This window comes from Phaethon aethereus (assembly GCF_964289735.1).
Source record: "Phaethon aethereus genome assembly, chromosome: 15".
Classification (NCBI taxonomy): Eukaryota; Metazoa; Chordata; class Aves; order Phaethontiformes; family Phaethontidae; genus Phaethon; species Phaethon aethereus.
The window spans coordinates 8,894,996-8,922,626 of record NC_138591.1 but is presented as its reverse complement, the minus strand read 5'-3'; the positions used below and the strand labels follow the sequence as shown (position 1 = coordinate 8,922,626).

The following is a 27,631-nucleotide window of genomic DNA, read 5'->3' as shown; positions in this document are numbered from 1 at the left end:
ACTAGATTTTGGTGGGCTTTAGTAAAGCATTTTCCACTCCATATTATACCTTCTTGAGACTTAAATACAAATATCTAACTCCAGAAAAGCTAGTATATCTTCATGATAGTAGTAATCATGTTACCAGATGTGCATAAAAATACACAATTTATTAAATGCAAACACTTACCACTTGTGCCATAATGTCCTTCCAGTATGAATCAACAACCCCAAACTTTCTGCCCTCTTCAGGCATTTGAGCTATAATGTCTTCTGAACTAAAAATTGGCTCCAAATACAACCATGTTGCCTGACATTTTAACCAGCTATCTAGAATATCTTGCATTAAACACAGCTTATTTTCCCAAGCCTGTAATGAAAACATTTAATATTTAAGCAAAATTATATCAAGAATTAATCTACACTGAGGAATCAAAGAGCATGAGTTGCTTTGCTTCAAAGAAAAAAAAAAGAAAAAAACACAAATTTTAAGAGGGACAAACTTCATCTAAAAAAAAACCCCTAATAAAACATATGAATATTTCTTATAAGCAATAGACATATTCTTTCACTAGCAGTTTCTACAGCAAGTTGTGAGAGAACTGCCTAAGAAGTGCAGAGATGACTAGCATAGCAATCCAGCATCTCTTCTTTATTTCTACTTGTGTACTTTCTATCTTATCACCCATGAAAGGATAAAAGCTAACAAGGTATTCAGCAGACTGAGTAAATGTCAGTTCATGGGCCCTACATACAGTGGGTTCAATCTTTGGCCCCCAAAAAAAGGTATTTCATGCAACTCTAGCAATGCAAATCAGTTTTTAAAACAGAGAGAGACTCTTTTTGAATAAAGAATTTCAGATAGCATTGCTTTTGTGACTTTGACAGTCTACAGTGTAAGAGAGATGCAAGGAAATGTATTGCAGGGAGAAAACACAGCAAGGCTGTATTACTCATTATTCTGCAAGAGGTAAAAGGAGATTGTTAAGATAGCTCTATATTAATGGTTCCCTTTCATTTTACCAGCTCTACTAAAAAGCAGAACTCAGCTTTACCTACAATTTGGCTAAAGTCCACAGGAAAGGACAGAATTTAGGTCTTAGCATTGCTTACAAATCATCACTCATTAGGCCATAAAAAGTGATATTAAATACTGTTGGGAAAGGAGTCTCTGCATCCTGCATGATCTTCCTATTAGAAATTCATCATCTTTAACAAAGATCACATCTTTACAAAATGGTAGGACAGCTAACAAAAAAGACTTTGAAACCCTTATGGATCATGACAATACCAGAGGATTACAAATAAATTCTCTCTCACAACTGACAGACCTATGTCTTTTCACACAATGCAGCAGGATTTGTGTAGATCAACTGACCCATTCCCAAAGCATTCAACTAAAAACCTATGCTTATAATGACTAGATTAGCAATGCAATTACAATGTCTTTAGCTGTAAAGCAAGCTTTGCATACCTCTGACTGGAAACCATTAATTCAAAGCTCCTGAAGTAAAATATGAATGTGTGTTCTCAAGAAACAGTTAAAAACTATACAACTTCTTATCATGCCGAAATACCTTAAAGCACTTAGCAAAAGCATATTATGAGACATGCAAGCTCAATCAAACCAGCTTTTCCTTACCCGGCATTCAGCTTCTATTGGTTTGATGAAGGGAGAGCCACACATTGTTTGAGTCTTAACAATGTGATCATCCAGCAAAAGCTGGATGTCATCAATTGCTGACAGGATGCTGGTGTTCTGTAAATACATCATATTTTGATAAGGCAAACAGCAGTTGCTTTATTTCACCACTCTTCAATATCACACTCATACAGCTTCCTGTCTCCCGTTTCTCTATGATGGCTGAAGGTTAGACAGTAGCAAGGCATTGAAAAAGCCTGCAATATGTTTGAAGATGTGAAATGGTATCTCCACTGTTCATCTCTGTTTCCAAAGTCAAGAGATAGATTGGTTTGTGAAACGGAAACTAGCCAGGGATGCTAATGACTTCTGACTCAATCTTTTGGACTGCATGTGATTTCTTGTTCCTGCTGGGCAAGTTAAAATTGCACTACGGACCAGCTTTCCATACAATACTGCAGAAGCTCTCAGGCTTACAGATTCGTTAGGATGAATATGTTGAGATCACAAATTATCCAGATACTAAGGTCCAAATAGAAGGATATATAGTAATGGAGACATTTGACCAGGCTCTGTGGTATGATATTACTTTCCATCATGCCACAATGAATCAGCAGTGACTTCCCCCTAATATTTCTCAACTGGTATTCAGAATCAAAGTAATTCTTTTCAACAAAAAAAAAAAAAAAAAAAAAAAAAACACCACATAGATAGATTTGGTGTTTACTCACAGTATCCCTGTATTTCACCAGACTGAACTGCATGTTGACCCACTCTGATTTCATTTTTTCTATTGATTTCTCTAAGGAATGTTCCTTACTTGCAGCTGCACCAACACGTTCCAGCCTAAATTGAAATGCAACATATCTCTGAAATGTTTTTGTGACATAGCTGAAGAGTAAAAAAGAGCAGTTGCAGGTAGAGTTGCATATCAAACTATCTTTCATATGGATTTGCTAATAATATCATAGACTCTTACTTCAGGGAATATTTTTGCAATTTCAGGCTCACCAAGTTAGAGATATCAGTATTAATTTGGAGATAAATACAGACAGAAAATTCTGAGTGTGCCAATTAAGTATTTTAGGAATATGACTCTCTTTTGGTGCCTTTGTGCTACAAGAACAACTGACAGTTCCAGCCATAGCTTGACAAAATACAGCTGATTTTACAGCAGGGTCTAACAGCACACAAAAAACCCCAAACAAACTAATATTTGGTATCTGACATATGAAACACAGTGATTGTCTAAAAAAAGAGAATAGAGTAAGCTTCTTACTGATCAATGTATTTTGAGAGTCCAAATTCCAATATGTTTTTAAGAGTAGTAGTTTCATTGGGTCTGATCTCACATCCTACAATTTCACTAATCTGAAAATAAAGTAGGAAATAAAATCTATTATCAAGATGTACATTTGTAACAGACTTCTCAAGCAGCAAGAAATAAGTGCTAAAGAAGTATTAATGCCAGAGCCCAATTTGCTTTTTCCACCATAAATTATTAATTCAAAGAAGCTCCTGCCTGTACCATTACAAATTTCAAAACTGGATGTATCGTGTGACAGGACAAAAGATGTTTTTATTGTGAAATACAGAACTATTACTTTATTTCACAGTATAGAATACATGGAGTAGTATATGGAACTGTGAGTTTCTGTGGTAGAACACTCCCACAGTTAAAGCAGAGTTTAAAGTACCTGCTCCCAATGTCTCTCCTTCATTCCACGATTGCAGGCAACTGACAGGACAGGAAGATGCTGCTTAAATTTATCAAGCTTATATTTCATAGTTTCTGCTAAGCGTCTAGGCCCAGCCAAATCTGGAAAACTCTTACTGAGCTTGTAAATAGTCCTCCACATATTTCCAATTTCTTCAGTAATTTCATCAGCATTCAGCTTCTGAAGAGATCCTGAATACAACAGTATAAAAAAAGCACAGCAGGCACATCAGCACAAGGAGATTGCCAGGGTGATTTATCTACAGGTATTTATAATTGTTTTCCTCTAATTGGAAATCAATTCTGTTACCAAAAATTATCTTAAGGCAAAATCCAAGTCAACAACTGTATTTCACACTCCTTAACAGCATTTATTTCTTCAAAATTATTTTCTCACAACTAATCAACCCTTTCAGCTTCTACTTAACTAACTCAAAATGACATGTTTCACCAAAAGAGCACCAAAGCCTCACCATTCATCCACTCCTCAGATTTGGTATGAAAATTATATGCGGTTATCCAAAGCTGCTCAAAGGATTGTTTGTTTGCAATTACAGTTTGCAGTAGAGGAAATTGACTCTTCTCCCGCTCAAGTAACTCCTCTTCTTTATTAATAGCCTGGGGGGGGAAATAAAAAAATATCTTATTTCCATCAAAAATTCCTACTGTTGTTTAAACTTTTAAATAAGTAATATCAAATACAATTTTTTTACATGTCATAAGGCCAGCCAGATTCATAGATTTAGGCCTGTGGATTTTGGGTAAATAAGGTAACTCTGTTCTTGAAAATTGTCCTAGTTATTTGTTGGTATCTTTTACTACTCAAATAATTTTACAAATCTATATCTATTTTAGAAATAGATAACGCATCGTGGCATTCAGTGAAACCAAGACTCACAAGTTACCAACCAACTCTGAAACCTGGATTAAGCTCCTCAATCACATAGGTTTATAGGAATTTGTTTTACTTATGATTATATTTTCTTTTACAGAAACATCTGGAAGCTCCAACCAAACCAGATATTAATTGCTGTGCTTATTGATGGTAAGATACTGTCTTTGTCCAAAGACCTTACAGTATAAATCAATGTGCAAAGATTTAGGGTTTTTAAAAGTATTGCCTTCTTCGTTTTACAGGTAGGGAGATGAAGCACAGAGAAATGCTGTCTGAAACACAGACACTGAATTCAGATTGAGTCCCCACAGACCAATGCCGATAGATCTTCCATAAAACTTTTAATCATTCAGTGTGAGATGCAGGCAGAGAAACCTAAAGATCCACATTCCAAGATAATTTTTAACTTCATGTATTCACTAAGCTGATTGTCATGTCATTTAAATTGTGTGAATACACCCCTCATTGTGATAATGTATTAAGAAACTTAATTACTTATTCTGATCTACCTGTAACAACATATCAGTGCTATTAACTCACACTAATTAAATATACTTGATGCCTTTAAATCAGATTAAGAGTGTTTATCTAAATCCTAAACTCATTTAATTGGTTCCATTTTCTCTTTTGAGTGGGACTTAATTAAAATCTTGATCCTAAGGCTCCATATATGCAGAAGTCTGTCTCACTGTGATTTAGAAGATTAATTAAGCCTCACAAAGCCTGTGAGATCTCTCAAAGGTAACCATTCTCACTTCCCAGCAGAGGGACAGCTAGGACAAATCATTCAACCTAGAGACACGCAGTACACTGGATGGAGAGCCCTGAATGGAATCTAGGAATCTTGGTCTGCAGTTTCCTTGTAACATCTGAAACTTCCCTCTGTGATAACACACATATTTAATGCCTAGAGTATCATCTGGGAATGATACAAACAGTTGAAAAACATTTTGTTTTAATAAAAGGACAAGCAGAGGGACTGAAAACATAGCTCCAGCAGCACAAACTACGGTTCAGGGAAAATGCCACCTTCCTAACATTCTGCTCTTGCCAACTCCGCTACAATTCTGTTTTCTGTGGATAGCATCCTGCTACCACGGACTGCTTGGAAACACTGAAATTCGGTATTTCAAATTTTAAAAACCCTCTAAACCTTTTTCCAAAAAAAAAATATGGTCTTCAACTCAGCAGTAGGGACAACTCAGCATACAGGGACAAGAAGATATTTGCCACACGTTTGGGAATTTGGAAATTTTAAAGCCATCTTAACAATATATAGCCAGAACCCTGAAAAAAAACAAGGACAGGAACCAAACTTTTGCTCATCCAGCATATTGCAACCCACTCCATACTTGACTAATAAATACTAACCTCAAATTCTGTTAGTGCATTATCTAGATTCTTATTTAACTCTTTAAATTTCTCAGCGTTGTTCTTCATTTCTTCTATAGTCATGACATCCCGCTTTTTGTAGCTTTCTACTTCTCTATTATAACCTTCAAGAGTTTCCTCAAACTGAGAACACCTGAGGTGAAGATAGCTAAGGTAATATGATATTCTGTTTCATTCCTTTTCAGGTCTTAATTATTTTATTAATTATAACAAGCGCTGTCAAATGAAATCTGATCTCAATACAAGTGTGAAGTAAATACAGATGCCAGTGAGAACCCATTAATCAGTTACATCATTACTATGCAGTTCAGAGGATTAGAATTCAAGGTTCAAGGTTTCAAACGTCCCAATTGATTTAGTTCACTTATATTTGCTACCTTTACTACGTGGAGGAAATAGAGGAAGAGTGAAAACAATGTAACAAAATTATGTGTAATGCTGTACTAAGCAATATAACAAAATAAAATTATTAATATTTTAGCAACATCCTTCATTCCTCCTTTCAGACCTATTTAAGTATAGGAATATTGTAATCCACCCTCATCAATGGTATTTTTCTGAAATATCCGTAATATTGTAAAGCAAGTATCTTCCTTATTTTCTCAGCTCCATTACAAGTTTTACTTCTTTGACATTATCTCCCTTTTACTGATAATGAGATTTTTCTTTTCTTAAAAAATACCGACCGACAGAAAATGTCTTAACACCATACCTTTCAAGCAAAGCCATCTCTGCGTGATTCCTCCTGTTACACAACATCTCTCTACTGCTTTCAAAGATTGTCTCAATCTCATCAGGCCAATGGAAAACTGTGCTATTCAGATTTATGTCATCATCTAAAATAAAAAAATACATAGACATCTTTAAGAAAATATCTTTTAACCAACGACCTAATAGAATGGCTGTTGTAAAGAGTCAGCAAAATAGCTAAAACTACATTTAGGAATAAGCTGTCAAAGAAACTACATATTTCAAGCTGCTGGCTGAATTATCTTCACTGCAAAGAGAACTGTTAGATTGATAGCAAAACTCTAAAATCAAGTTAAGAATGTGAAATTCTCTGAATAAGACCTTAGCTAGGCAGAGAAAATTAGTAAGAACAGTTATTCCAGAATATCAATTCCATTCAACTACACACAGAGACAGACCACTCCTAACTAAATATATAATATACCTACATAAGGTAGATAAAAGTAAAGTTTAAATCATTTTTAGTCCACAGTGTGTAAATGCTGAATTATTCACAAAAGCTAGAGCATAATAACTATAATGATCAGACATCTCCATCTTCACATTTGTCTGTTTGTTCAGTGCACTTAGCTCATTATAACTAACTGCAGGACGCATGCTTATAAACCCAGCTACAAATCGTATGTATTTATGAAATACTGCACATGCAAACACTCCAGTCGAAAATGTAACAGAAAAATGTCCCAGCTTCCACAGGCATCCTAATTTTTATCAGAAATAAATTCTAATAAGCATGGCATATCCTAGTTATTTCTACCACTGTCTGATGTGAGTGTATTCTGCTTAAGGAGAAAGGATTGTCCTGCCACTAACATGGGTATGCGTTAATATAACTGCTCTTTGTTTTTATGTATGGCAAATATCATATAGCATCTGTGAATGGCACATTTCAGCTTTGAATAGAAATGCAAACTAAAAGAAAGTTCTACAGACATATCTTCCACCTTAGAGAACAGTCTTTATATTAATCAAGAACAGCAAACCACCACAGCAAAACAACAATCTCTCCACTAATCTCAACTCAGAGATGCAAGTTCTCATACTTTCCAAAAGCTGTCACAGAGCCTTCAAGACAAAATTTTTATTGAACAACATAGAGGAGTAACACCATTTGGCCAGATTACATGACATTAACCTGATAACGCCCAAGACATTCTCTAAAACACAGAAAAAAGCACTGTCTGTGCTGTGTGCCACTTCTCTAACCATTCCTTCCTGCAGTGGTACATTTTGGCCTCTACTAAATTCTTTTTATTTTCTTTCTCTCTCTTCTAGAGCTTTGCATTAGTATTCTAGAAGATGCAACGTTTATGCATGCAGAGCCCAAAATCTATGAATAAGTATTTTCATACAGACAGTTATATTCTGTAATTGAGACATACAAGAAAGATCCGCATAGTCCATGAGGAATTCCAGTCTGTGCATAGCTTCAGCCACCTCCTGTCTCAGTTTAAAAACAGTAACTTCACTGGATTTCTTTAAGTATGCATCGAATTCCACTAGCTCTTCAGTGTTCAGAGGTACCTCACTCATTCTCATTGCAATTAAGTTATATTCATTACAAATTCTACAACAAAAACAAAACAAGCAAATCACTAGGATCATAAGCAGAGACATGCAAAATCTTGTTAATGAAGTTTGTCTTTTAAAAAAGAATATTAAATTTCTTCATAAATTAAGTATTCAGATTGAATACACACAGCAGATAGGCATTTATAAAGGATGCCATTTTACTCTGTACAATCAATTATATTGTCCTACTATGTTTACAAGAATTGATATACAGTAAAATGATTGTGAAGTTGGTTTCAAATTACAATTAACAGCATATTAAAGTTTCCTTCCTATAGGTTTAGAATTTCCTTTTTAAAACCCAATCTGCTGCATAAAGAATGTTTGAATTCAGTAAGCAAGAGATCACTTAATCACCCCACAACAATAGAATCAAGTGCATGGTATGAAACAAAGTTATAAAGAGAAAAAACAATCAAGTTTATTTTATAATGTATGTGGGAACAGACAATACAGAAAAGAAAAAATCCTGTTATTTTCCTTCTTCCCAGTGACACATTTTCTTGCTCCAGAATCCAGTTCAATACTGCAAATATCTAGATAGACAGCAGGCACATAAACAGCAACCATATACAAATAAGCATAAGCTCATTGTCTAGATCCTCTCCACAGTAATTGGAGGCAGAGAGGCCCCTCTAGAGTGTGGTTCATCTCCACCTGGAGATGCTTTTTAGATAAGTGGGTTGAATCATTTCTATACGGCGATCGTCTCTCTTCATTCGCTGTGGAAGTATTCTTTAATTGCCAGGGTGGGGGGGGGTTTGTTGGGGACTTTTGGTGGTTGGGGGGAGGGGGGGTTAGGGTGTTTTTAATTCACAGAATTAAAAAGAATCAGGATTATCCCATTACGTTGGAGTCAAATCATATTTTCAAGGGGGTTCTTTTGGTCGTCTTTTTTTTTTTCTTTAAACTTGCCAAGATATGAAATCATGACCATTACTTCCTTAGGGAAAAAAAAAGAAAAGAAAGAAAAAAGTCAGGGACAAGACAAATGCAGAGCTGCATAGTACATTCTTCTCATTGCTTTAGGTGGACTCAGCAGGGGAAGCAAGGACGTCAACCCAAATCCTAGAAGGTCAGTAAAGGAGAAAGAACAATGGCGCATTTCCAGTCTAATCTCTATGTACACCTTATACAGACTACATTATATATTTATTTACAAGTATTTCTGTTCCTATTGATTTTAAATACCTGCTTTGGTATCCTTGCACATACCTGGTCAGCACTAGAAAACCCAGCAGACGAATAAAGGTATCTCATCCACAGATACACAGTATCAGTCCACACAGACAGCAAGAATCATGCGTGCTAACAACATGTACCTTTTATTTAATGCTCTGTTTTCCATCACTTCAAATTCGATCAATCTATCTTTAAGATTTTGTGTCCGACTGCAGAGTTCCTCATTCAGTTGTACAGCATCCAGACAGAACATGGCCATAGGGACAGTGACATGCATGGAAGCAATCTCTCTTTTCAGTTTTGTTAAGCTGTCAATCTTCTACAAATGGAAAGTAATAAATCTGTTATTTTTCCTTAAAGTCCATAGATGAAAATGCTACACAACAAATACTTCATTCCCATCCAGCAAATGGATAATATATTCCAAATAGAAAAAGGAACAACTTTTCTTTTTTTTACTCTTTCCAGAGCTCAGCTCCTATCCAGAGATTCCAAGGCTGAAAGCTTTGCACAGTAATATGCCATATTAAGGAACACCACAAGTTGCCTAAAAAAAGTACGCAGCCAGAGGCTAACTCAGGAATGCAGAGAGACAAGTATATTTGCACAGCAGCCCTACAGTAAGGGGCTACGTAAATTGAGATGCCTTCCCTAGTATTCCCAAGGGTAAAACAAGCCATTTGAATGAAGTTCTTTAGGCAATACATTAGGAAGTCAAGTGTGATGTATTAGCTGCTGTATGAACATGTAGCAGTTGTCAGTTACATATTACCTCTATTAAAGCTTCTAAAGAATGACCTTCTTTCAAGAAATCTGTGACATCTTGCTGTGCATTGTTGTTCAAAAGATTGCTGTATTTCCTGTACACATTTAAATACCTTAAACACAGACATCACAAAAACAAACATAAGATTCCAATGTGAAGACTCTCGATAATAAAAAACAGACCAAACTGTTTGCTCGAGTCAAATGGGTAGTGTTATGAATCCGAGGGTTTAGATGGGCAGTGGGGTTAATAGCCAAAACTTACTTCTGTGGACCAAGTACGTTGCTCTCAAAGATCTTTTCAAGTTTGTTCACACACTCTGAAAACAGTGATTCATCTGCTTTGACTGTACTGAGAGTGAGATCATCTCTTTTTAATTCTGGAAATAGAAGTCTCTCTACCTAAAGGGAACCATTGAAAAGACTGTAATAACACATACAATAGAGGAAATAAGATATTCTATTACCCGTTCACTCACCACTTAGAAAAAATGTATTATTTGGTAAAAACACTGAAGTGTGTAAAGGCTCTGATTCATAGTTAACACTTGGTTAGACACATAGTTTGCTTGTGAAAACTATATGAAAATCAAGCCAGGGCTTTAATATAACTCGAACCTGAAAAAGAACAATTCCTATGCTATCTTCTATAATCACAGAAGTTCACACAGTTCGTGGTACATGACCCTCATCTTTATCGCCTATTTATCAGTCTTTTGCCTCACTCATAACTTTTTATATAACTGAATTTTTATTCACATTGTATTTTGTATGCAGCTATAACTTATCCAGTACCTTTGGAAGTTCCTCAGCACTGTGCAGGATCTCCCTGAAGCAATGACTGATTAAAAGCCAACATTCTTTCAAAGATGGCTCAAAGACAATCTTGGGTTCTTCCACACTGAGTTTGACTGTTAGTATCTGAGGTACAAAGAACTGCATTTCTTGATACGGTTCTGTAAAATCACTTCCATCCTTAGGGGAAAGAATGAAAATTGTATGTGCCAAAGAATTCAGCTATAACTACAGTATTTTTTAAAAGACTCAAACTCCCCCAGATCTCCTAACTACACAGCACCAATGCAATCTTCATCCCTGATTTTTATTCAAAACACTGATGCCCCAATACACAAGATCTTAAGGACCCAACTCCTAAATGAATCTATAAAAGTTGGAATTAGGAAACTGGATTTAAGCGTAATTGCCTTGATCTTCCCTTAAGTAACAGAAGTACTGATTACCGTACAGAACAAAAACTAAAAAAAAAAAAAAAATCCATAATGCCGATCAGAAATAAAATCTAGACTCAAATACAAGATCCTGGCTTTTTAATTGCCTTGTATGGTTAGTAAGAACTGCCCTACCCCCAAATTGCCTTTACAGTAATGGAGTCCTAATCCATGACTAGTAACATGTTTGATTCATGTGATTCATTCACACTGATTCTGTGAACATAGATGCTATAATGTTTTTTTTTTAAAAAAAAAGCCACACAAAATCAACAACAAACCCTCCCCCCCCCCAAAAAAAAAACCAGCACAAACCGGCCAACAAGACAAAACAAACCTAAAAAAAACCCTCAACCATCATCACCTAGATGCAAGGCTTAGCATAAGTTTGACAATTTGTTATATTAAGTGTGATCCTCTGACTGCAATGCAGTATTTAATCTGCCACATTTATTCTGTTTAAATATGTTTCATTTTGTCTTATCATGGCAGATCCTGGGTGACTTGATATTTAAAGAACTCATTTCCACTAAGAGGCAACATTATCATACCCAAAACAGCGGTAAAATTCTCATGGTGTAACATTTGTTATAATTATATGAATTACTTGAAATAAAACAGGGCACTCATTTGGTATAGACAGGGACACTGCATGACTATGCACACTTTTGACTTCAAAGGGGATTATTCATGTGCTTTCAGAAAAACACCTTTAAGTGTTTTACGTGGTTAAGGCCAAGAAAAATTAAACTTAAAAAAAAAAAGAAAAAAAGGCACACTCATTCAAGACGGAGTTGCTAGTTGTTACCCCTAGGCCTGCAAAATGACTACTCAAGTGAACAGCTTTTGACCATGCAAATAACATTCCACTGAGTATGTTGGAACTCTTGGAAGGATCCAGCCATTTTTTATGGAGGCAAGAGCTATCTGGGATATTTTAGCCTTCAAAGAACATTACATTTTAAGGCTATATGAATTATTATCTCTATGTAAACACTGAAAACTATAGACACACTTCACAGCATATACCTTGTGGATCATAAAAAATGCAAGAAGATCTTCTAAGGAGTTAACAACCATCTCACGTAATTGTAACGACATTAGAGTTGACACGGAATGAAAATAGCTTTCAACTTGCTGCGAGGAATCACAGTCATTTTCAGGAGCAAAATGAAGCCATTTCCTTTTCTGATCAAGGAAAATGGATGCACAAGTTGGGATCCACCTATAATTAAATAATACGGAGACGAAGTTTTTAAAAGCTTACTAGTCTCACATTGCTCCTTGCAATGAAAACTAAGCTCAGAAATTACCCAAAGAATGAGCAAAAAAATCAAAGGCCTAGGAGAGAACTGTTAACTAGGTGTCAGACAAAACCTATGAGGACTTGGCGAAAACCCGAGCTAAGGATAGTCAGTTTATTCCCATTTGCTAGTGTGCAAGCACTCTTGCAGTTTCAATAGCTCTTTCAGCATCCAGATGTTTATCCCTCTCCACTATTTTCCCCTTTGTTTTGGCAGCCCTGTGGCTTGGACTAGTGTCATCTAAGTCTAAGATCTGTTTTAAAAAGGGAACTTTATGTAAATCAGACCCTAAGATACTCTATCTACTGTTACTACATTTGGCACTGACTTGGTCTTAAGAATATTGTGAGCTTCCACACAGTGTCTTCGAATGACCTCCTCAAATTCAGTAGGCAACAGTGGCAGGTCTCTACAAAGCATGTCTTCAGTGCGAACAAACCTTAGATGACTATACCTATGGAAGTAAAACAAATAGATATTTTATGGAATTTGGTTTAAAAAAAAAAAAAACAGCCAGGAAGGTCTTACATGTGTTTATGAACATTAATAATGTAATTTCATTTATGCATATCACTTCATTGCTAAACTGTCCAACAACTGCACTTCTAATGTTTTTTTTTTTTTTGCTCTTGGCAAACATAAAAAGCTTCATAAATTTCATTTTCTACTTGTTATATATAAAATTGTGTCAGTATTTTGCAAAAATGGTCAGAATAATTTCTTGTCCTTTTCATAGATTCATTAGTGTATCCAGGCATTAAAGAACATGCAGAATGACACCTACTGCTTCTATTACGTATTAATAGTAACAAGTACCTATCCAGGCTACCCTGTGGGGAAAAAAATAAGATTTCATCAGCATGGCACATATCACAGTCTGTTCACACGTAAGAGTTTAAATTCCTGCAAATGTTAAAATAAGGTTTCATCAGCATGGCACATATCACAGTCTGTTCACACGTAAGAGTTTAAATTCCTGCAAACGTTATGTAAATGCAAAAGCAGTTCTCAGGATTACTACCTACCATATTTAACTTCCTAAGAAAACGTATCTCAATTTTCAAAAGACCCCAGAGCAACTTCCAACTACAGACATTTGAAAGAGACTCAATTTTAAGTCTTAATTTTATTAATTTCAGGAATCAAGACAAGAATTCCAAATCACTATTTACTTGAGCATTGAATCTTAATTTAGGGGAACATCTTTTAACAGAGGGGATGATCTTTTCATATCACAAAGTTATCTATTCTTCATTGTGGACATGTAAACCATGTTCATGCTTGTATTCAGAGCGTGCAGGAAACAACCATTTTATGTTGATATTCTAACAGGATCAGAAAAAAAAATTTTTTAAAAAACAGAACAGGTTTTGCCACCTTCTCTCTACTGGCTCCCCCAGGATCTCCATAGCACACGTAGAGAAATCGGCAGAGGCACTCTCTAACCAAGCCAAAAAAATAAAAATATTATGAATTTAATTAAGATCCTATGAACAAGACATCTTACTCAGAAAGCCAGAGCTGTTGCAAAGTGGGCATCAGTGGATTCACTATGAATAGATTCCTTTCATTCCAGCTTTTCACTTCTTCATATGAGCTGTGCCATGGGACTGGTGCACGGACAACTCTCTGGAGAAAAGGGTGTGGGGTACTTCCAATAAACAGCCTCTCTCTCTCAGCTGGATCCATCAAGATGTAATCAACTAGTACAAATCATATACATCATGGTGAGACTGCATGTGTGGTCAAAACCTACATATGAAAACTCTGTAATTCAGGAAGTCATAGAATTCTGCACATTTCAAAAATTTATACACTGTCATATAGTTACTTGCATGTTTTTATGATGAAATACAGCACAATAATCAAATTACCAATTTGACTATGAAATTATTTCAGAAAAATAAAACAAGAATTGGTCCTGGTTCTAAAAATGAGAAGCAGGAGAAACAGCTTTTTGTTGTGTCTTTCCAGTTGAAGCACATTTATTTTGTGCTTCAATTCCTCATCTATAAACTGGGGGTGGAAATATCTCTCTTTCAAGAATCATTTTTAGAAGGCTTCTTAAATGTTTGTGAAACACTGATATGTTATGAATCATCTGTTGCAACTAGGAAGGAGATGATATTCAAAGGGCTGATCTTCGAGTTGCATGATGCCAAAACTCATGTGCTACCAGTTCCAACCAATGGCCCATTACCTATGAGATTAACAAAAGCTGGGAAGCAGACTCATTACCCCATATTGACATTAGCATTACCACAAAAAGGGACCACAAACACTAAAATTGTGACATTGATATAAGGCAAATTAAAGGGTGCTTAGAAAGATATCAGAGACTATAGCAGGCAGAGCAAAAACTGTTCAATCTCTCCTTTTTATGCTGTCCGTGAATGAGAGGCCACATCTACTTACTAGTCAACATATTTAAGAAAATTGAAAGGAATTATGTCACATGTGGAAAACCCAAGAAAACTGTAAGACTACTGGAAAGCAAATAAAAAATCTCATGTTCTACAGAACTGTCTCCTTCACATTCACTTTCAAATGGACATTACTGAATTTCAAGGATTATGACATTCTTTTGTATTTATTTATACATGATGATCTTCTATTTGTTGAACATGAGCAGTGTAATCATGCACATTAATGTATCATCTAATTTTCCTTAATCTTGTAATGTCTTAAAACTAAATTCTTTGAACTTGTGACACTATCTCAGCGTAACATCTGACTACACTGGAGTTATGAGACAAATGAATTTGGCTGTTCACTGCAGAGTAACAAAAATGTTATTCTGGGAGGTATCTGTTAAAATAGCCTTGTTTACCCTCTCCCCACATCAGGATCAAATATACTTAGACTGCTGTTGATAGATCCTTGTCTATCATGCACTTCAAAGCCTCCATCAATGAATAATTTGCTGCAGTGCTTCACAATCTTTACAGTAAGAAATTAGAAAGACATTGTTATCTAATGTTTTTTGCTACAAATTAAGATGATTACTCCTTGTCCACCATCATTTGATCAATCCCCTCTTTATACATCTGACAAGATGATGCAGAATTACACATTTTGAATGTGATTTGAATTAGGAATGGGAAACTGCGTAAGTCTGGACAAAACAATTATATGCACCCAGAACTACTGAACTTGGCAATTACTGTATTTAAGTGATGGGATGTACGGTTTAGTAAACAGATACTTGTTGAAACCGGAATGTTATGTAGAATGATCAGAGATTGTATTTTCTCAGATATATATTGCAGTTCTACTGACCCCAAAGGAATTCTCTATGGGTGCTAAGAATAGAATGCAGATTTGCTTTCAAAGTGCAATAAATGTCTACATACTCTGAATTGCTAAGAGATTTTGAGTCTTACCAATGGCTTTCATGAGGCTGATACGATAGTCTGCCTTAACCTCTTCTTTTAAACTTGCAAGTAAATTCTCCAGGTCTGGGTTAGCAAGAATGTGAGTTTGAATATGCTTTAAAATTACACTCATCACTTCCTTATCCTGAGGTGCCAGCATGTCTTCCTGCACTCCATTATATATGTAGTAACAGTACCGCTAAAAAATAATGTTAAAAATATTATGCTTATTGCATGAATTTTCCGACAGATGACGAATTACTACAAAGTATTTTTAGCTTTTCTATCACTTGAACCTCTTCTACAATTGAAAGGTGTTTGAATATAATGGATTTTAGCTATCTACCTCTTCGTTCTTTTTAAATCACTGCCAGTGCCTGACATTTTTACAATACTTCCATCTGTTTTGATGTAAGCACATACACCAATAGAACTGAGTACAGCATATTAAATTACTGATCTCTTGAAGTACTAGCCAACAATGTGAGAGGTTAAGAATTTGGGAAGATACTTCTACTTGCAAACCCCTTAGAACAAAAATCAGACTGAGTAGCTAGAAAGAGAAACAAATGGGAAAGGAGTTCACAATATTTAACAGTAGTTTGCTATACTGAATATTTACATCTTCTAAACCTCGTGTACTGCCTCCTTTTCTCAACTACTTTTAAGTAAAAAAATGAAGTAAATATATTGCAGATGATTACTGCTGCTACTTTCATCTTAAAAATAAATTATATAAATACCTCTATATCATTTCTTGAAGGTGGCTTTTCTCGCTTACTTATCTCCTGCTCATGTAAGTGCATGACAACAAATTGTTCTTCTGGGGTCAATGGTTGGTTGTCTGTATACTGTATGACACGTAATTCTGGCATATGAGAAAGTGCACACAGTGAAACTGGATCCAAACTGTTTAACAAAGCTGGCGTATTTCTGGAAAAAAAAAAATAATACATGTTTAGTAAATAAAGCAGTAGTAATGGATTTTTAAATCAATATGGACAAATGACAAGCATTATATAAACCACTTACACTGCACTGAGGACAAGTATGACCTATAAAGTATTTCAATTACTCATAAAAAAAACCTCAGTAAAAATAGTATGCTATGTTACACAATTTAACAGAAAGAATAGAATCATGTAAACCTTACAACTGCACAGTATCACTCAGGCAGTATCTTATGAGCAATTCTATCAGAGTCAGACCTACTAGCACTTAGGTCTATTATTTAGGTCGCACAAGATCTCCACCTATTTTCAGGTGATTATCTTACCAAAATCTTAACAATCTGAGCCCCAAGTTCAAATTGGTTAATTTGCATAAATGTTACACTACAGACTTCTGTTTCATTATTATATGCTGTTTTCTATAGGGCCTTTGTCCACACTGCTCAGGATGAACCGTACTCAGACAACATGCCGTCACTCCATACTTGATTTACTTCACATGACGAAGTACTTAGTTGAAGATAATTTAAATATCCCTTTTGTCTTTTTTATGGTACTCCTCCCTATGTTATCTTAACAAGGAGTAAGAAAATTATTGTCATAGCACTTCCAGAAAGGACTATTTCCTTGTTTTACAAATGAAGAACACAAGCACAAAGATAAGAAGAAACATTCACTACAGCAGAGCTCTCAATTTGACACAACTCTAGGAGCGTTACAGAGCATTTAAACACTCACAGCAAAACTGAGCGACTTAATTTCTACAGTCTGCATCATTATTAACTACACTCTGGGTTCCCAAGTCAGTAATCACAAAGGGAAGACCCTTCCTTTAGCATGCCTAAGATTGAAATTTGTCCTGCCACAAAGAAACAGTTAAAGGTGCTCACTTAGCACACCATGGAATTTCAGTCTTGATGCACACACATTTTTGTAGAGACTTAACATTTCATGCTTGGATATTTAACATAGCATCCAAGTAAAAAGAAATATTAATTTAGAAATATTAAGTGCAGACATCTAGATTGATCTTTATAATCTGTATCTTTATAACATTACAGTACATTACCTATCAGAATTCCATTGACTTGTTTGTGTAAGTTTGAGCTTTTTCCTAGAAGGATCAAATTCTTTTGAAGCTTTAAGCATCAGTTAAGAAAAATCACATACCAGCATATTTTTCAAATAATATCTATTTCAGATTAGTGAAAAACAGAGCTAGGTCAATTAATCAGATAATGAAATAACAGAAAATCACAATGTCACAAAGAAGCCTTTAGTTTTGACTTAGAATTTAGCAAGACATTAAAATCATGTGTTAAATAATATTCCCGATTCTGGGATTATAAACTAGCTTCAGGAAAGCATTCAGCTCTTACTCTCCTCCCTGGCACAATGTTTTCTGCACTACAACTTTCTATTTTGAATATAAAAGCACTTCTATAAGATGTAAAGTTCCACCAAATATACTGCACATTAAAAATCTGAGAAGTACAAACTATTACCATGTACTTTTCAGAGTACAAATAAACAGGTCTTTTAACAAAATTAATACATCATGCCTTTTCACCAAGAGAAGTACCATGACCTGCTTCCCACATCCCATCCATGTAATGGAGAAGTACATGAAGTAGAAGAATCAGGTGTATGATAAAGAAAGTGTTAAAACAGACCCAAGGAACAAAACCAAACCCTTCTTAAATAGCATATAAGGGAACTAAGCAGATATTGAAGCTATGTCTCCTTTATCACAGGGAAACAAAACAATTTCTAACACTTCAGGGAAGAAGAGCAACAATGCAGGATGAGTATATTCACAGACAGACTGACAGTATGTAGAAAACTATGGTTTATGAATGTCTTATCGTTGATACAGAGGACATTTAACTAGGTAATTAGGAAATAAAGCTCATTAATTTTAGACTAAGTAATGGAGTTAATTTGACACCTGCAACTGGTAAGATACTTAAAGCCTAAACAACTTGGTTTTGTAAAATGTTTGATATACACATATTGGTAAACTTAAATAGCAAGAGTATTACACTCTTAACCCTATTTGCTTTATATCACAATGTCATGTAGAATCAACAGCATATAATATCTCATATTGTAGGATTTACATATGTATGCACAGTTTGGTAACAAATACATCAGTTACATGGTTTAGATGTAAACAGTGTATTGAGCAACATTTCTTGGATTTGACCCTCATATAAACATTTTAATGCCTGTCCCCCATCTTGTTTTGCTACGCAAGACTCATGAATATGAGCGTTACAGGGACATAGATCGAATTCGTTTCTGTTTTTCTGTTGGTACTAACTTCTACTTCTAGCAATAATAAGAGCTAACTTGTATTTTGTTCATTTTCTGATCTGCAAACAATTCCCTCCAAATAACTGCATGCGATTATTTGCAGGGATGAATCTAGCTATTCAATCAGAAACTGGCTTTACCTTTACTAAAGTTATGCATGCTTTTGGGAATTTGTCTGTGCTGACCCCGAGTTGATAAGCTTGTAAGCATTTATTAGAGATAAGTGATTTTTCTGGGGATGATGCTTTAACAGATGAGCAATTAGAGATAAAAATGTATACAACAAGCAAGGCTAAACTTATAAACATATTAAAATATGGATACATGGTGAGGTTGTTCTCTGCTCTGCCGAACCCAGTGAGGTCCTTGTCATTGAAGAGTACTTTAATTTGTGCACATTTTTCAATTTTAAGTCCCGTGCAGTAAGAGTGTAGTTATTAGCTATGGAGTCACTTGGGCTTCGGTAGTAACTCTGTTCTTTGAATGGAGCTGCCAAAGTCCACGATGCTTGCTGCATCAAAGGAGGATAAGAGCTGCTCTTAAGGACAAGCTGAAATTGGAAAAAAAAAACCCAATAGTTTTACATAACACAGTAATTTAAAGAGTCTTAGAGCTAGAACAGAGTTAAAAATCAATTAGTATAAAAAGCAAATACATAAGTCTGACAGAGTCATTTGACCACCAATCTATTTTTAGATCCTAATGTTCCACACATGTATAAGAATAATTTTACACAATGCTTCAGTAGCAGTACTCATGCATTTTTTTGCATAATCAAGGTCTTTTTTATAAATAAGAGAAAGCATCAGTACATTATCTAGTACTCTCTACTCTTCCAGATCTCCATCTTGCTTCTGCTGTTCTTCTCCTTGCTTAAATTTAGAAAATTCTTATTCCTCAAGCCTTTGTTAATGACCTGTCTACTTTTAACACTCAATATTCTTAATAGTTGAACAGTAATACAAGTTAACAAATTCAGCTCTCATCTTCCTCTCTCTCCCACATCAATACAGGATTTCTAATGGATTTCTTCTGTCTGTTCATTCCACGTTTTCTCAGGTGACTTGGTATCTATTGATTGGCTTGTCATCAGTCCTGATATCTAAACTTTAATGAGATGGCTCACGGGCATAAGAGACATGGGATCGAGAAACATATTTCTTACCAATATACCCTCAGAGAGAAAACATACATAAGACAGAATCATGAATGTACTGAGTACATGGTATGATTCCTAAAGCTCTTAGTTTAAATTCATATTTATGTTGTTTCTGTATTACATCTTGTTTAATGATTTTTTACTTCAGTAACACAACCATACCCCTACTACCCATTTCTTCCCCTCTACAATGCAGCATTACCATCATTAGTTTTAGATAATTCTTAAAAAAACTTCTAAATAACATTGATGACACCCCACCTTTGGTTCCCCCATTTCTCTTGCCTCTCCCTTAGGAGCTGCAGTTAAGCTTGTCTTCTTAGCATTTTATGACCTCTGAGAGGACAGCATACTAAGGCATAAAACAGCTTATTTTCATTTAACCTATAGATGCAGCTACGGATTTTTTTTTTTAGTCTAGCATAAGCTTTAGGGAGACAACAATACAGTTTGTCAGTCTGAATACAGGCTAAGGCAAGATTATTGCAGCTGCCTTACATTTTTCTTCTGACTGACAGGGCTAATCTTACCAGCAAAGAAAAAGGCATTCACCCTACTGCTGCAATCACACTCCTTAAATTAGCTTCTGAAAGTTCACAGAATCTTTTCAGTTCAATTTCTTCCACTCCACACACTAGACAGGTGGGTAGGTCCCTGAATTAGTTTTGGGGAATGAATTGGTACAAGAATTAAAAATAATTCAGAGAGTTGGAGATTTTCCCCAGAAAGTCACTGTGTATCTTTAAGAACTGCTCAAGTCAGCATAAACTCTGAATTCTCATCTCCTCTCAATTAGGCCCGCTTTGTAAACTATATTCTTTCTTCCCCACTACGTATAATAACTTTCTGGGTGCAGAGCAGGTGCCTTGCTAATCGTGATACCCATGGGAACCCCTGGGGCAAAAAGTTGGTCAGAGAAGAACAGCTGTTTCTGGAGAAGAAAGTCACCTGCCAAAAACCTACTGCTTATGCAACACAAAAATTTCAGGACTAGCTAAATCAGCTCCCATGTTTTATACAAATCCTTAACACATCCCCAGAAGTCTAACTGATTTTTGGATTAAAATAAAAATTTTTAATGTAAAACTTCATTGAATAATTTGCATTTTTAACCATTATTTCAGAGTATATGTTTCACTTAAAATTTCCTATTTTCAAACAAAGTCCAAAATAACCCATTTTCCATCAGAAACTACTTCAATTTCTTCACAAATAATATCTTTCTAAAGAAAGACATCTTAGATGAACTGAAATGCTGACACGAACGAGACAAATGAGCAACTGTGAGGCACTTATGGTGGGGAAAGGCAGCTCGCTCTTCTTCCTCCTCGTAAGTGTTGCAATAATTTTTCATTTGTGTCACACAGCAGAGCTGCAGTTGTGCAGCTGCACAAGCTATCCATTCTGATCAATGCTGCACCTGGCAAGATCTCAACCTGTTTTGGAACACCAGTATAACTCAGGGGGTTTTGTGCTCTGCCATAAAGTATTGGGCAGGAAGAGGGGGAAGTCACACTTTGTTTGGAAGAAAAATATTTTTACTATTTGCTTCCTTCCCCAGAAACCTAAACTCAAATTATTTAATCCAAAATTTAACAGCAAATAATTAACTATGATTTTAAAGAACAGACTTAACTGCCAAGGTTTCATATCCAAGTCATAACAGAAGTTGCAACACTTTTCTAAGTAAGAGCAGCTCTAATGAAGTACCTGACAATCTGCTTAGTACTTTAACTCAGAAATTTAAATCTTTACTTCATCTGCCTAGGGCCTGGTAATATAGGATGCCTAAAATCATGCTAACACATATAATTTAATGTATAACCTGACACAAGGGGACAGAGCACGTACCTGATACAATTCTGAAGGTGCAGCTGAAGCAGAAGCAGGCAGGGGCGGTAACTCCGGTAACCGTTTTGCGTGACTCATGTTATACACAGAATCGTTTTGTGACTAGAGAGAAATGAAAAACAGCTTCAAAGACATTGATGAAATATATTGTTTTGAAAAAGATTCAGAAAAAACAGAGACTTTCAATTTTCATTGAAAATTATGTATTGCAACTTTTCTAATTTTAAGGAAACGGACATTCTGTGGAGTGGGATCCTCAGCAAAACAGGTTTTCAGATTGTACTGTTCTGTGTTGTCATCTGATAAAGCTTCTAGTCATCAATAAATATCAGTTTAAAAAAAAAAGAAAAGCAACACTTTTAATGTCACTGAAAATGATTCAGATTGTTTTAAATATTTTTAATTATACTAAAAACTCCATATGTTGTGTGGAGTTTGTAACGGTATAAACACTGGATATTGAAATATTAAAGCCTACCAGACTGCCAAATTGACAGTGAAACAGTCAAGTTGTGTGAACTGCAGAACAGAAGTGCAGGGCATTACTAGGGAAAAAAAAGAGTAGATTTTTTCATGTCTATAATGACCCTGTTCCAGAAGAAGATATATTGCCAGGATATGCCACTGGAAGAACAGGTTGCTCACAAGGACTCTACAAATACTTTATTACAAATGTCAGAATATCTAATACGTCTTAGGACTGTGGTGTTCCACCTCCTCAAGGTAACAATACTTTGAGGTAGCCTTCCAGGACTCCATACAAAGTTCTCTAAGGATATTTTCTCAGAATTACTTAGCCCCACAGTGTTTCAAGATGTTTTTGAATGGCAACGTTCCTTAGTGTAGGCCAAAACCTCACCCCTAGTCTGCTCCGAGTTTCCTAAATCGAATTGATTTAGGAGATTCATGAAGAACAAATTCCCAAACACAGTGACACTATCAGAAAAAAGAGGTAGAAGTATGTGATATCTGAACACCAGTGAATTAAAACACCATGGAAGAGGAAGCCATTATACATACAATTAAGTTTGAATAGTGTATAATCATTTTTTACATAATTTTAATACATTTTTAGCAAGTGGTTATTACTTTCTGATATATGACTGGAAAACTAGGCTGCCCAAACCTAGTTTTCCAGCTGACAAAACTGTGCCCTCCTCAGTATCAAAGTAGAGCCCATTTAGAAATAAAATTTTAGAAAGGACTGATCTGAATTACCTCCTTGGTGTTCCCCAGAGTGCCTGCACACAGACATACAGATATAAAGACATTATTACTGCCAGGGATATTTCACTAAAGACAGCATAAATTGTTCTCTATTAATGACTAAAGGATTGGGCCTTAGGGTACTTTAAAAATTATTAAACCGTGCAGTTTATTAGGAGATTTGTGCATGCTTAAAGGTACAAGAGTTATTAAGAAAGCCATTGTTCGTTCTAAACCAACTCTTGATTTACATGCCACCTAATCTTTGAAAAAGTTAAATACATGAGCAAAGGAATTCTTAATAAGAAGTATATTAAAATGGCTTAGGTCCAAAGAATGTTCAACAAGAGCATGTGTCTTCAAATAAGAGTTCTTCCAATGTCAAACCACTAGCCACTAGTAACAGCCAATTTCATCTGAAGTTTTCAAAAAGCTATCGATCTTTCACAGTCACTGCAGAAAGAACTTACCCTGAGGAGCCTCGGGCTCTGTGTTGGCTTCATTTTGCTTTGGTTTTTGTTTGCTTAGAAGTTTTTGGTCCTCTTGCTCAATATAAGCATCCTTGTTGCTACATACACTGCAAAAGAATTAGAGACACATTTCAGGTAGCACACAAGGTGTCAAAACAATCAGCTTCCTATCCCAACTGCCAGGAAGAAGAAAAATCTCTCCCCCCAGCTCTCTTCTTGTTTACAACACTAAACCTTCTTCCCATCCAAACCACATGCTCTCTTTTTCTCCATTCCTCTTCAAACTTACTTTTCACCTTAATCTTTCTAACTCTCCTGACATCTTTCAAGCAAGACTTTATCCACCCAGCTCTTTCCACTTTCTCCAAAACCAGTTTCCTCCCCACCACGTGTTCTCTTCTTATGACCCAGGGACTCTGGGCCCTTAATTGTTGTTTACAGCAGACAGAGCCACACATTAATTGCCATGAGAAATAAGCACACGTCAAAAGGAGTGGGAAAAGAGAAAGAGAGAGATGCCCAGCATGCCTTACACATCCACAGAGCGCATGAGCGAGCAGGGTAAGAGCAGGTACTACCTGCAGACGTCCTTGTTACCAGTCCCTCTGCCTGTTCCAGCTTGGTGGACTTCTCTGACACTCTGCCTTCCAGTCCTCAGCTTCGTTTCCCCAGCTACAGCATAGCTGGTGCCTGGAGACAGGAATTTCCTCCTCCCTCCCTTCCCGCACGGACAGAAAACAGCCCCTTTCAGTGTAGTGTTGCCAAACTGTTGTCAGGGAGATCCAGTTCCAGAACAAATGAGCAACTGTACAGGTTCATTTTACCTCTGAAAGACACTAAAAACATAGTCCTAAGACATCTGAGATATCCTGACGCTTGTATGAAAACACTGCACACAGCAGGGGAGCTCCTAGGACAATAAAATCTATATAAACCCAAATTCTCTTAGGAAGAGCTGGAAAAAATACATTAAAGATTCAAAACCTTGAACCCAAACATATCCACTTTTCCACCATTCAGGATCAAACTCCCTGAAGATGTAAAGACAGCAGATGGGATGCTTGTGCTCCCAATTCCTCTAAGTCTGCTTGTAGGCAATTGCCTCCCACTCACAGTTGTCACTATGTCCTGAAAAAGTCCTCCTTCAAATTTCCTCACAAATGAGAGTTGTTACTATCTGACATGAAATCTAGTGCAGTCTCCTTATACCAAGCCTGAAGAGAGGCCTTGTATATGTTCTGCTAACACAGCAAGCCTTCAATTTTAACTTAAACCTCTTTCTCAACATCTTTGGATGCTATTTTTCATCCTATTTTCTCTGAACTGTGAGAATGGCTGATATCCCCGATTTAACAGCACTGTTTCCCTTATATTTTCACCTAATACCAAATACAAATGGAACATTGTTCCTGCCTGGCCACACGTGAAATCTCCTGCCATAAACTAAGCTGCTCTTTAAACACAAGCCAGCAGCGCGGGGTACAGAACCAGTGCTGCTAATGCTGGAACTGGCAATTGCTTGGCTAGTGTGTGTGGTAACTCTCCAAACACTTCAGTGCTGGTTTACAACATGAGTATTTTCCTGCTAATTCAAGCTGATGGAGGCATGCAAACAAGCTCAATTAAGCAACAGTTATAGTAACTACTGTTCCTCTGTGGAAAACTTAGATGCATATATATGCATGACCTTTGAAGTTAACTAAATTACTTGTGCTGCTTGGGAAATATTACTTATTGGGTTTGCATGGCAATGTTTTGGTAGCAGGGGGCCTTCTGTGAGAAGCTGCCAGAAGCCTCCCCCATGTCCAACAGAGCCAGTGCCAGCCGGCTCCCAGACGGACCCGCCGCTGGCCAAGGCCGAGCCCATCGGCGATGGTGGCAGCGCCGCTGGGGTAACTGAGTTAAGGGGAAAAAAACCTGCGCAAGAGAAACTGCAGCCGGAGAGAGGAGTGAGAATATGCAAGAGGAGCAGCTCTGCAGACACCCAGGTCGGTGAAGAAGGAGGGGGAGGAGGTGCTCCAGGTGCCAGAGCAGAGATTCCTCGGCAGCCCATGATGAAGACCATGGTGAGGCCGGCTGTGCCCCTGCAGCCATGGAGCTCCACAGGGGAGCAGGTGGATGCCCAAAGGAGACTGTGACTCTGTTCCAAGCCCACACTGGAGCAGGCTCCTGGCAGGACCCATGGAGAGAGGAGCCCACGCTGGAGGGGTAGGGGGAACGTGTTTTAAGATTCATTTTTTATTTCTTATTATCCTACTCTGATTTGATTGGTAATAAATTAATTTTCCCCAAGTCAAGTGTGTTTTGCCCATAATGGTAATTGCTGAGTGATCTCTCCCTGTCCTTATCTCGACCCACACGTCTTTTGTTGTATTTTCTCTCCCCTCTTCAGCTGAGGAGGGGAGTGATAGAATGGCTTTGGTGGGACACTGGCATCCAGCCTGGGTCAACCCACCACACATTAAAAACTGTTATTTTATATAGAAAGAGATTATATGTGAATTTTTAGCAGAATAAATAATTATGCATAGCAAAAAAATAATTTACTAAGATGTACAAGACTATCTCCAAAACCACAGCTACAGCATGTTTCGAAAACAGGCAGAGATTTAAAACCTCCTAAAAACTTCTAAACTTGGTAGAGGCATTAAACTTTATAGTGCCATTATCACTGGATTATGTCACACTGTAATTCTACCAGCTAGGTTTTCCCTGTACTCACTTTTAAAAAAATTAAAGCAACAAATTGAAATTTAATTTTATAGTCTACTAGGAGTATAAATACACTATGCACTTTAATGAGACATAAACACTTAACAGTTCAAGCAAAATAAACTTGCCCTTACCATCCTCTTCTTGCAGGTACCTTGTGTTGGGCTTTTAGAGCCCATGGCCCAAATTTGCATTAATATGCAATCTCTCTTACATCCTCCATCTGCACAGATCCTTGGATCTGCAGAGCTCATCGAAATCAGCACCTCAAAGACACAGAGCTCTGACAGTCTGATATGTTAAAACTCCCACATTTTATAAAACCTCTCTTTGCATTATAAGACCAGCACACTCCAAATTAAACATGCTGTATGTATTTGGTTGCCTTTAAAAAAAAAATCATGAAACCATTAATGTTAAGTTTTGCAATACTCTCATGGGTGGCACTAATCAAAGAGTGATTAAAGCAGTCATGAGAAACATAAATATTTTACAGATTTCTGACTGTAATTTACAGCATGAAAAATTCTATGGAGCAGAAGCTGGAAATTCACTGAAGCTTCACGCTTGCATGCACCACCACCATGATGCCTTTGGAAAGAGGCCAGGCTAAACCATCGTGCAACACACCTCACCGAGCATCATTTCTGAGATGAACAGTCCCAGCTGCCTGCCGCCCCACTGTCACTTGCTCTTGCTCGGCATAGGCCTTCCTATGGGCACCGTAGAATACACTGATCTTGCTAAAAATCCAGCTGAATTTTTGAAGTAGTTATTCCTCACATGGAGCACCTTCCCAAACAGGTTTGCCACATGGCCACCCAAACACCTGTGGAAGCAGCGGGACTGGGAAGAAACGTGTGGGAACAAGTAATCGGAGACAAGGGGAAGGCGGTTATGCCAGATGAAGTGTTTTGCTGCTGCCATTCCACTACGCCGCACGGTGTGACTGCCTGAACACTCACCATTCACTGCAAGCTGCCCTCGTAGCCTCTCACTCCAACGGCAGCAACCCCTGTAGCCGGGCCTGGTGGGGCTACAGACACGTTTCTGAGCAATTCCTGGCACACGGAATGGTGAGGCGCACCACAGCCCTGTGGTACCAGCTACCCCACAGGCGCGGCTCTGGCTCTGGCCCCGGCCTGCAGCATCCCCGGACCCTCGGG

At 36.9% G+C, this 27,631-nt stretch overlaps 1 protein-coding gene across 1 annotated transcript in view; it reads right to left on the bottom strand.

The window, feature by feature from the left end:
- The window catches only part of DNAH3 (dynein axonemal heavy chain 3), a gene marked incomplete at its 5' end in the record, with an annotated part of 62,789 nt that extends 39,003 nt beyond the window's left edge, over positions 1-23,786 (bottom strand). Inside the window, 22 exons of the mRNA XM_082006846.1 lie at positions 170-349; positions 1,622-1,738; positions 2,353-2,467; positions 2,901-2,992; positions 3,319-3,530; positions 3,812-3,956; positions 5,605-5,758; positions 6,338-6,461; positions 7,758-7,942; positions 9,270-9,448; positions 9,902-10,007; positions 10,160-10,296; positions 10,690-10,869; positions 12,153-12,348; positions 12,756-12,881; positions 13,935-14,130; positions 15,811-16,000; positions 16,545-16,734; positions 17,821-17,890; positions 19,392-19,617; positions 22,078-22,179; positions 23,754-23,786. Coding sequence (XP_081862972.1) covers positions 170-349; positions 1,622-1,738; positions 2,353-2,467; positions 2,901-2,992; positions 3,319-3,530; positions 3,812-3,956; positions 5,605-5,758; positions 6,338-6,461; positions 7,758-7,942; positions 9,270-9,448; positions 9,902-10,007; positions 10,160-10,296; positions 10,690-10,869; positions 12,153-12,348; positions 12,756-12,881; positions 13,935-14,130; positions 15,811-16,000; positions 16,545-16,734; positions 17,821-17,890; positions 19,392-19,617; positions 22,078-22,179; positions 23,754-23,786 — 3,255 coding nt within the window. The remainder of the gene's footprint in view (positions 1-169; positions 350-1,621; positions 1,739-2,352; positions 2,468-2,900; positions 2,993-3,318; positions 3,531-3,811; positions 3,957-5,604; positions 5,759-6,337; positions 6,462-7,757; positions 7,943-9,269; positions 9,449-9,901; positions 10,008-10,159; positions 10,297-10,689; positions 10,870-12,152; positions 12,349-12,755; positions 12,882-13,934; positions 14,131-15,810; positions 16,001-16,544; positions 16,735-17,820; positions 17,891-19,391; positions 19,618-22,077; positions 22,180-23,753) is intronic.
- Between the last annotated feature and the right edge of the window lie 3,845 nt (positions 23,787-27,631).